Source organism: Rhinolophus ferrumequinum, chromosome 15 (genome assembly GCF_004115265.2).
Source record: "Rhinolophus ferrumequinum isolate MPI-CBG mRhiFer1 chromosome 15, mRhiFer1_v1.p, whole genome shotgun sequence".
Lineage (NCBI taxonomy): Eukaryota > Metazoa > Chordata > Mammalia > Chiroptera > Rhinolophidae > Rhinolophus > Rhinolophus ferrumequinum.
In genome coordinates, this window is record NC_046298.1 from 18,911,833 (window position 1) to 18,923,328 (window position 11,496).

An 11,496-nucleotide genomic window follows, 5' to 3' on the forward strand; every position below is an offset into this window, starting at 1 on the left:
ACTGTGTATTTCAAATTTCTTTTACTGTTAGATGCACACCCACCTCCTTTTTGACTGCTGCAATAGCCAAGTAAAACTTGGCTCCCTGTAGTTCTTCCTTTGCCATCCTTTTTCAAATCTCAGAATTTTAATGAACCTGGAAGTACACCCTGTTGTGGGCATGCTTCTATTTACGTAGAATAAAAGTTCAGTTCAACATCATACTATTGACCTTCAAATTTCCACTAGCTAGCTCTTTGGCAGGTCTGTGTAGTAAAAATGGATACTTCTGGTAACTTTGAAGTATCGTAACATTATGAAGTGGTTTCTGAGATTGAATTGACTTAGTTTTAGTGCTATTTTATTGTATTCTTAAACCTTTGGACAATGATAGCCCAGATGGTGCATTCGAGAACTTTAAGTTAGAGGTTTTAACTACTCAAGAAAGGAAATATCCAAGTGACTACTGTCTGTCAAATGACAAAGTACCTTGTTTGCTCCAAGAGGAGCCCTGAGCACTTACTTTGGGGGCGCTTCGTCCTTGCCTCAGTAACCTCCCCGTTAACCTGGTGGTCTGAGGTACTCGGCCCTACTGCAGTAGAAACTGAATGTGTCCCTGAGGAAAAGCTGCTTTAGATATTTCACACATGAGGATTCCGAGGCCAACTAGGGTCTCCTGGGCTCGGCTGAGCACTCTCCTCACTATAGCAGGGTGTGTTTAAAGGAATGAGGTGCTTTCATAAAAGATTCCAAGTCTAAGATGATTCTTTAAGGCAGCTTCAACTGTCTTGGCTGCTTCTGAATACAGCAGATCGCCACTCCCAGAGTCAAAAACGACTAGAACACAGACTTAAAAACAAGCCATTTAATTGTGTCTTTGAAGGTAAACAATACATGGAGCTTGATCCCAAGCCCTGAGTGCCAGAGCTGCGGGTCCAAAAGTCCCATGGTGTATTACTCTCAACGGAGTTCAGAAGGGTCAGAACTCGAGGTGTTCCGAGGCAGAGCACTTTTGGAATTCATGCATTCCATTTAGCAACTTTGCAAACTGCCAGCAATAGACCCTAAGAGTCTTTTGAGATGGGGAAAATTCAACTCCTGGCTTTACATATAAAACAATGAAGAGTATCAAAAATGTTATGTTTATTTCTCTTCACTTTCCTCACAATCTGAAGTCTGAGCTGTCACATCCCCCATGCACAGCAGCTTAGGCTGTGTTTAGGTACGAGATCCGTCCCTCTGTCCATCCGCGTCCATGTAATGCCACAGCGAGAGACCTGAGGCAGAGAGCTCTCAGCAGTACAGCTTTTTAACAAGCACTTAAAATGAAAAGAACCCTCTGGCGGCACACTGAGTTAGTTTATAAGATTTTAATTTACAAATTAAAAAGCTACAGGTTTTATTTTTTCTCCTTTTTCTCTTCTTTCTTTACATCACTCTTTTCCTTATCCTTCTCTTTGTCATCTTTTCTATCCTTTTTGCTGTCTTCCTTTTCCTGCCCTTCTTTCTTCTCTGCATCCCGGTTGGCAATCTTGTTGTTGATGAGGTTGTGTAGGGCGATCACGGAACGGATCAGGGAGGCCAAATACACCACCACCATCTGGTCATTGGTCTTCAGGTAAAAGGCCTTGACGAACTCCTGCAGGCTGACGTCTGGCAGCAGGTTGAAGACGTCCTGCAGCTGGTAGATGATCTGGTGGTTGATGGGCAGCTTGCCTGTGGCCACTTTGTCCAGGTAGCTCCTGATATCCAGAAGCTTGGAGTTCAGTCCCTTCAAGCCATGGACCTGGTTTGTGATCCGCTGGGAAAGCGTGCCCACTGTGGTGTCTTTGATGTCTCTGTAATAAGAACCCACAAGAACAGGCCGGAAAAAGCATCAGTGTACTTAACTGTATTATCATGCAGGTTCTCATGTTCTGAGGAAACACCCAGATTTGTAGCGAGGGGCAAGTTTTCCAAAGAAAAATGTTACTTCTCCAGTTTACAAAGATCTGAGGATAAACTGCCGTAATTTTGTTTTCATTGGGAGGCATGTATTTTATTTTTCTCATCACAGGGCATTTTCAAAAGAAAAGAGAGAGAGCTACAAATGAAACTACTTTCACTTAAAAAAAAGCTCTCTCCTTCCACTTCCCTGTTCCTAACAAAGGGCGGCATTTTCTCCACCTGCATCTATACGATGCTGTGAGTCAGCAGTAACTGTTTGAACTGGAAGGGATGTCATTGCTTGACAAAAACTATGACCATTCTAAGTCAGGGTTATATAAGTAGAGTATTTTAAAATAAAACCCATCTCAAGAAGTAGATTCTCTGCAGAAAACTGGCTCGCTACATTCCCTGAAAAGGACGCACACTGGAAGAGGATGTGCCTACTTATTTTCACACTTATTTCTGTCATAGTAACAGTTTCCAGACAAGGTGCACTAGTCACAAAGTCATCAATCATAACCCCAGACCTTTCAGAGATGACCCAGGTAGCTCTGTACCCCTGATATGGCTGTCTCCCTTCCACCGAGCGGCCTCTCGGGCTGCTTCCGATCCCGATGCCATGCTAAGTCTCACCGTAACAAGTGTTCGACTCCAACTTCCTCAGCTTCCTCTGCTCCGATTTCACTGGTCACATGCTCAAATGTTTTTGAGGTTGGAGTTCCATCCTGGGAGAGGAAGCTTAACTATAGTTACTCACTTACAAGCAAACCGGCACATGTTCCTTCTCACACCTTGATTCCTCTGCTTTAAGCCAAACCACTTCGTGGGTGCATTACTGGGTTTTCCATGGCAAGGGTGGGGAAGGTTTGCTTTGGAAGCTGTCTTCTTTTCTAGGCTAACAGCACAGTGGCCCTGCTCAGTGACAAGCTCTGCTGGGGCACCATTAGCTTGTTTTCTGAGGAAAATCTTGAAATCCTCTCAATCCCACAGTGGAGATTGATTAGGAAGTCTTGATTAGGCTGATTCTTAAAGTAATAGTTCTTTCTAGAAAAGATAATATACAGGATACCTAAATTTGAGGCAAACCTCTGTCAGAAAATATAACTTTTAACCATCTATTATTGTCCCTCGAATTAAATGATATCAGAGCACCAAATGATGCATTAGAACAACTAGCTTTTGGTGGCCTGAATTTATCAAAGGATCTGTGCAGGGATGTGGTACACTGTGTCACCGAGTGACTTCCTGATGGAACTCAGGAGAGACTTTTCTCCGATCTAGTGCCAGAGGAAGCTGTACATCTCCTGTAAAGGCTGTAAAATGTCTGCGACGCAGGACAGCACAGCAGTGAGGATACAGACTCTGCAGCCAAACTGCCGGGGTTCAAAGTCTGACTCTGCCATGTATGTGACAAGGCAGCTGTGGAATCTTGGGTAAGTCACTTAACTTCTATTAAGTGGAACACCTTAGCTGTTACTACTGGTTTATCCAGGACAGTATAAATCCCGCCAATGCCGTTTTCCTCTTGACTTTGTATGCTAGGATGGTTAGAGCCTTTAAGCCTCTTGCAGGACTTCATGACATGCCTTTTTAGGTACGAGTTTTTCCCTGGCTTCATCTTATAAATGACCCTTATGTCCCCTCTATCTGCTATTAAAAAATCTGGCTTCCTTAGTGTGTGTGCATGCATGCATGCACGAGTCTAAGCAGCCTCAAATTCCTTTTTGAAAGAGGCAGCGTAAAGGTTAAAAAATAACTGTATCAAGACAGGGATGAAACCTTATGGCAACTAGACAATAAATTGGATCTAAGCTCCCCAGTAGCAAAAGAGAGAAAACAGGAGGATAAAGCTCAGTGCCACGAACATTTGCAGGGACCTAACCCAAAATATCTTTTTCCAGATATAAAAACTGAATATAAGGATAAATACTACATATCGAAATCTAAAGAGAGATTTTAATCTATCCCTCAGGCTTTTGACTTTGGAAACTCAATATCAGGCTATCTGCACATGCAAGATGCAAATATTTTATGCTCCTAACAAACACATTTTCACCTCAAATTCTATCCTAGAATTGGAGTTCAGTTTTCCTGGAAATAGAGAAAAGCTATATTCTGACAGCCCTTTATGTCTACACCCAAAGTACAAGTTAACGAACCACAAAGCAGGTTCTGGATGAGGAGAAGATGAGTATTCAAGTATCAAATCATACAGATGGGTCTTGTCATCTAGCTCCAGCAGCTCTGACTTACTCTATTTGAAAATCTATGCTCTAGTCTTAGGGATTGAAAATCTTCAAGGAGAAAGGAATACTGGCCCAGAGGGGCCCAACAGAGGAAACTGCATTAGATTAACACTAAGCTCACCAGGCTCTCCATTTACTTTGCTGTGAACATCTCTGGGCTATCATTTGACTACCTTGGGCCTCAATTTCCTTTGTAAAATGGGACTTTAGATTTCTCTGGTCCTCTCTATTTCTAAAATGTAGTGATTCAAACACTCAAAGGGAAAACCCATAATGTCAAACTGTTAACAGAAACCAACAACCTTCTTTTTGTTATAAAGGGTTTGTTGACTTGAAAATGGAAAACAAACAAAAAACCCCAAAACAACTGCCCGTAAGTAACAAATCTAATCTCCTAGGTTCACAGCAAGATGACTTACATCATGAACTTCTTCCACTGAAATGTATGCTTCTGTGGGTAGTCCCAGGTCCTTTGGCTTCACGTCAATGATGACTAATACCTGGCAGAGAAACACATCTTAGCAGTCCACCTCACACTGAGCACATAAGGATTAATTGCAGAAGCTATTCTTCTGATGAGTACTGAAGCAATTTCATTCCTTGAACCAGATATGAGCCAGAATTTTTGGAAAAAATGAGTTTACATTCAAATTATCATTTACTATGTCCTTCACCTCCATTAATTAACAAGCTGAGAGGTAGTATAGTGTGGCTTATCAAGCATGAGGAAATCAGAATTAAGACAGCCAGCATTTTAATCCCAGCTCCACCACCTACGGGACCTAACCAACCACTGTGAACCTCAGTTTTCTTATTGTAAAGAGGATACCAGCCCCATATAGTTATTGAGAGGACGAAGGAAGACAACTTACATACCTGGCTCTTAGCAGGTGTTTACTGTTCCTTATTAAACATATTGGGTTATTGTATGCTACACAAAACATTACAAATTAACACAAGTTTACAGAGGAAAAGCAGTGAAATGATTTGTTACCCAAATCCTTCCGAAGATGCTCTCATTTGAGTTAGTTGGCAAACAATATTCAAGAGTTTTGAAGCTAGAGTGCACTCACTGAGTTAGGGCAGTATCTTTTCATGAGTTCATTGATGGCGATGTCATTCTTGTGTAGCTTAGGGCCTGTGTGGTACCACCCAACTATTCTTTCTCTGGCTGGGAAGGAAACAATCAGTGGGTTTGAATTGTTACATGAAGATCTATGTAATTCCCTCAAAAGGATAAGAACTCCAGTTGTTATGTTCTCTACCTTTTTCAAAATTCAAGACATTTATTTAAACAATGATGTACTTTTGAAATCTAAAACTCAAAAACAGAGTTCTCAGAAAATAAGCGGCAATGGAAGTCCAGAGACATCCATATCTTAGACTAATTTAGGAGAACAGTCATACATGAAAACAACCAGAAAATAATTCTAAGGCAACATATAAACAAATACAAGTTCATGTCACATAGTTTACAACTCTGAGTGTTTCAGGAATAAACATTTCCAAAGCAATCTGTTGCTGTAATGAAATAAAATGAAAACCATACACATGATGGAGAGATATATTGATCCTGGTGGTACCAAAGTTCTAGGGGCAGGTAGATTTCACTTGATAGTTCATTTTTCTGCTGCAGAGGGCTAACTCTCCCCCCCGCCCCAAATCAAGGTGGTCTTAAATTGCTATTCTAGTTTCTCATTTATTCTACCTCATTCGTCTACTACCACTAGTCCTACTTAAGTTTAGCTAAGGAAAAGGCCCTTGATATTAAAGGGAATACTTAAAAAAGAAAGAACTTTACACACATTCACAGATTGTAGATCAATGCCACAAAACCTTCTTAAAAAAAATTGAGACATACCATTGACCTTCTTAAACATTCCATACATGTTTTCCAAATAATCATGGTCTAAAAACCAGACAGAATCATCTTTGTCATCTTCATCAAAAGGGACTAAAGAAAAAAAAAAGTAAGATTTAGTTTAGGGTGCTGGATAGAACTCTAGAGCACAGGCCACAACTAGAGACCCCTAGGCCAGATCTGATCCACATAGGTGGTTTGTCCAACTCCGTATTAAAATTATTTTTGAGTTGCTTTCATTAAAAACTAGGAAGTCTCACATAAAAATGCAGACTTCCAGCTTCTCTTGAAAAATCAGAAGACCTAGAGCCAGATAGAAGCTGCCCCCTTTAAAAAGGACACATGGTCTTCAGTTTGCTAAAAGCTCCATCTCTTCCTAATGTTTCCCTTGTGACAAATTACATTACTATCTGCTCCTTTTAGTCATTGGAGTCAGTGACCTCTAGACCAGAGGTCATGCCAGCAATTATTTTGTTCTTGTTTGTTGTTGTTTTAATCATAAAATACATTGATATGCTCTTGTAAAAAGACTCACAAAACAGAATAAAAGGGTTATGGTCTCCAACTTCCCCTTGCTAACCCATAGTCATGGTTAACAATTTAGGGCATGGGTTTACAAACTACATCAACTGTCTATTTTTATAAATAAAGTTTTAGTAGACTAGATTCACCCATTTGTCTCCATACTATCTATAATTGCTTTCCTGCTATAGTAGCAGAGCTGGGTAGTTGCAACGGAGACTGTATGGCTACAAGTTTAAAATATTTACTATCCAGTTTAGTGTGTAGCCTTTAGCCTCCCTTTTTATTCTATAGCAATTCTTAATTAGAATCCTGGGTTTTAGTAAAAAATAGGAAACCACAAATTTTTTTTTTTAATTTTAAAGTTAATTGACATTTTAACCAGGCTCAGAAAAATGTAAAACTTGTCTTTTACCTGCAAAACTGTTGGATACATCGAGTACTTTCTTTTGCCATGACCCCAAAAGCACACCAACAACACGCTTCTGGTTTCCAACTTTGCCTATTCTGAATGAGAAAGCAGGTCAGTCTGATAGGCACAGAGAGATGTGCCAACAATTAGATACTCAAGAGGAAATATTCATGATACAGATACAGTTGAATGAGTTGACCTGGGAACTAATCCCACTAAAGAAATGTAATAGAGTTAGGTCAGTCCTTAATATTAAATTCTAATAAATATAATGAGTAATTCTTGAACTTTGTACACTGGTAGTTTTTACTCACTGTTAACTGCAAAATAATACAAGCTTGGAAAAATCTCAAGCTTTATAGAAATTTAAAATGGAGAACACGAAAACTCTCCTGATCTTAAGTTTTAAAGTGTTATTTAGTTGGTGTTTGGAAAACACCATTTATGTTACCACATTTAACTTTATTTTACTGTTTTTGTAGCTTACCTTTCTCTTTTAACTTTCCTCATCTTTTCTATCCTTGAATCTTTTCAGGGATAAAGATGCTACAGTACAACCAGTTTTATGGTCCAGCTTGATAACTGTTCTCTGGAATATATATTCCATAGCAACAAGCCTCACTAGATGTTCTAATTCTTTGAACCAGATAGGGGCTCAGAAAGTGATCCTGACCCAAGGCACGTGTGTGTCATTTGTGGTCTCTCTGAATGGCTTAATTAGAAGGAAGTCAGAAGTGAGCTGGTGACTAATCACACTGAGAGCAGGGCTGAATGAGTGAGAGATTTTACTTCAGAATTTCTATCTCCATATCAAACCTCAGTGATTTTGTCCTAAGGAGCTACAAGTGTAGCAAGTGAGACAGACACAGTACAACTCTGTTAAAAGGAGATACAAAAGCCACTGGGAAATGAACTATGATCCTTAATAGTACCCTTAAGAGTCGCTGGCTTCACATGGGTTTAACGTAATTATTTATTTAAAAATTTATCAACGCTTACTAAATTTGGGGTCTGGATCAAACAAAGTTAGGGATTTTGTATTCCTCGTGGTTCTGATTTTGGGTGGGAGGAGAATCTTAGGCACTGAGTTTTCACATGTCAAAGAAAACTTCTACACTTCACTGGCTTTTCTTTTGGTCTACAAAAATCCTTTCATAAAACCCTACATTCCTTATCTGACACAGCAGCTAGCAGTGTGTCTGCCTGCACTATGCCTTTAAGAGCTGTTTGTTGAGTTTACTGAATAGAACCGAAATGGTACCTGCCCCATCAGCACCTCTAGTATCCTACTGGAGAAAAAACAGTCATTACTGTACAGTGGGAAAGTCCGCATATCCTGTTAGGCTGAGGATCCTACACAGCAACGGTAAGGAACTAGGGACCCTAAACCGCACAGGGTCTCAAGTTTGTTTTTGGCTCTGGTTGAATTAGGAGTTGTACAAGGCAAGACGCAGGAGAATGAATGGGCACTTAAAAACTATGACCCTACAGCAGATGCTCCCAACTGGGTCTTCACACTTGCCAATTCAAGTAATTATCTTGTAAAACTTATGAACACGTGTAACAGGTCCAGCGGGATGAACAGCTTGAAAACAAGCAAGGGAAGACGGAAGAAACATCTCTGGATGTTATCTTATTCTTTAATGCCAAAGTCTCCAACTGATCTCACTTTTAAAAGAGATAACTGACACCTCATCTACTTTTAAGCTATCGTAAAACCAGATTCCTGCTTAGAAACTTTCACAAGTTAAAACCACGGCTCTTCCAAGGAACACTTCAGGGTGCTGAGACCAGAATTTCGGTGACAGCCTTCAGAGGCACAGAAGAGCGAGTCTGAAGGGCTTCCCTACGAGACACAGAGACTTTTAAGGTGAACAGGGGCAGACGAGGTGACAGGTGGGCACGAGGCCTGGGGGATCAGGGCGAACTGGAGGTTGCCCCCCATACTCTCGCAGCGTACGGACTTGGTAAAAGAAACCGGCAGGACCCGGAGTGCCGGCTGGGGCGGGGGCACGATGCTGGGTGGCCTTGGGCTTTCAGAATCGAGGTTGGTCGGGGCCCCTCGGCGAGTCAGGGCCGCCCTCCGCCCATCAGCGATCCTGCGGCCGCTGCGCCTTCCCCAGAGTGCCCGTGACTCAGCAGCGACTGTGCCGCCAGCCCCACTAGGCCGCCCCGCGCTGCCCGCTCACCGGTTGAAATGATCCACCACACTGAGCAGCACCAGGGGGTGGACCACCACCTTCTGCACCGCCAGCTCCGGCATCGCGACACACCCCGCTCGCCAGGCTCCACTCCCTGCGACCCGAAAACACAGGTAGCCTCAGCGGCAGGGACTCTAGCAGACCCTCCAGGCCCAGCTCCTCCTCTTCCGGCTTGGCCGCCTACGCGCGGCGCCCTCCTTCCGCTCCCAGAGTGCCGCGCGCGCGTCGTTCCCGGGCTGTCCCTCCGGTCGCCCGCTTGAGGTGGGGCAATCCCAGAGAAAGGCGGGAACTTCCTTGGGTGACTAGCTGCGAGTTTCCCTGGTCTTGAAAGCTACAGGGAGACTGAAGACTGATAAAGGTTGACTTCCTGGTATTTGGCCCGCACCGTTCTCTGCAGCAGCTTTGCGCTTCAGTGCGCTCTCACCTCCCATCTGAAGACTAGAAAAAAATGCCAAGAAAAAATATAAATAGTAATAACTAATATTTCCACCATCCAGAAAGTGTTCACTTTCGTTTCAAGTCAAAATCCTCTAGAACTTCTTAGAGAAATGAACGAAATCTCTAGCATTAAAGGGCATCCCTACAGTAGATTCGGTAATTTGTCTCTTGTCATTTTATTGGCGCGTTACTTCCCCTCAATCTTCACTGTGGACTCTGCAGGTAATCACACCTGTATTTATGTTTGCCACCGGTCTTTATATTACTTACCATTTAAGTAGGGCTAGAAAAACGCAGTTTGTGCCTGGAGTCAGACCATTCAGGTTGCTTTTCAAATAAAAACTTAGCAAAGGAAGAAAAAAATGGAAGGCAATATGGAAATATATTTTGATATTTAGCTAGGAAAGAGAAAAAAGACTAAATGGGGAAATGTAGGAGACAAGGACGTAAGCTTATTTGTAGAAAACAAATTACTTAAAATCCATACAAGTTTATATTTCTAATTTTAAGTTGCTGTTTCTCTATACAAAAACAATAAGCAACTTGAATTATTCACTTATTTATCTGCTTTTTTTAAAGTAAAGTTTTATTTTTCAATTACAGTTGACATACAATTGTTTATCCTGTCTTTAAACACCTGTTACCTTCCTGATATAACCAGATGATCTGACCTCTGAGGAATAACCAGGAGACTTTTCCTCTGAATCTTAGCCTGCTTCCAGTGTAATTAGGATGCTTTTGATACTCTTTCTGGGTCCTACCCATCACTTATTACAGGTACTCCTCCTACTTTGGGGAACACATCTTTAGCTTTTCCTCATTCCTTTTAATATTTTTGATTTGGCAGTGAGATAATTGCTACTACTGCTTAAAGAACTTTAAGAAAATTTAAGTCAGCCCTCGTTGTGTGATATGTTAAAGCTTGCTTGCTGGTGTTTAGTCCCTGATTCAAAGTAGGGATTCTTGTTTCATCTGTTATATAATGTTATTCGACACAGAGTAGATGTGCAAATATTATGGAAAGCGCTTGGAAGGATTTTCCTCCTCAATTTTGTAATTAAAGATTTAGTAGCGTTCAGAAGATCAAAGATTGATTTTGATAAGGAAGCACTTTTTGGACTAAAATACATTTAGAGTATAAAAAGATGACTTGAAATCATAAGGAAGTTGTTTTACATGTTGCCCTTTTTTTTTTTTTCTTTAATGGAACTGAATTGAAATCATACTTGGTACTGTAGCCACTACTAGGGGCTGAATTCGTTCAGAAGAATGCAGAAGCAGATATAAGTAATCCCTTTCTTTTGTTCATTGAATTCTGGACTTAATTTTAAGGACCTGATGAGAGCTTAAGCGTAATACATTTTCTTTTCCTTTGATCATTTTTTTTCATGTTTTTTCCCGCCAGATTTATTGAGATGTAATTAATATACCGTGTTTCCCCAAAAATAAGACCTAGCCGGACCATGAGCTCTAATGCGTCTTTTGGAGCAAAAATTAATATGTCTTATTTTACTATAATATATAAGACTGGGTCTTACATAATATTAATATAATATAGTACCGGGTCTTATATTAATTTTTGCTCCAAAAGACGCATTAGAGCTGATGGTCTGACTAGGTCTTATTTTCGGGGAAACACGGTATAACAATGTGAAGTTTAAGATGCACAACATGACTTGATACACATATATGGAGGGAGGGGTGGTTTGTGTGTTAAAAAAATGTCTACAGGTGGACACTTTGGTCAGCGTTGCTCAAGCAGTAGTTTGCTGTAAATCAGAAGTGTCTGGATGCTGATGATAACCACTTTGAGCCCCTCTTGTAGTTGGAGAATTCAAACGACTCGTATTCATCTTTTGTTACCTGTAGATATTGAGTATTACAATTTTAATAGTTTTCCTTTCTTAA

The 11,496-nt window shown here is 40.9% G+C and overlaps 1 protein-coding gene across 1 annotated transcript; it reads right to left on the reverse strand.

Annotated features, from left to right (window-relative positions):
- Positions 1 to 829: 829 nt before the first annotated feature.
- PSMD7 (proteasome 26S subunit, non-ATPase 7) lies at positions 830 to 9,331 on the reverse strand. The gene is made up of 7 exons (XM_033128950.1): positions 9,139 to 9,331; positions 6,953 to 7,044; positions 6,016 to 6,108; positions 5,228 to 5,325; positions 4,574 to 4,654; positions 2,542 to 2,633; positions 830 to 1,817 (listed from the first exon to the last, which is right to left on the reverse strand). Exons 1-7 carry the CDS (start codon positions 9,210 to 9,212, stop codon positions 1,379 to 1,381), a joined length of 969 nt encoding a protein of 322 aa, XP_032984841.1. The 5' UTR covers positions 9,213 to 9,331; the 3' UTR covers positions 830 to 1,378.
- Positions 9,332 to 11,496: the final 2,165 nt, after the last annotated feature.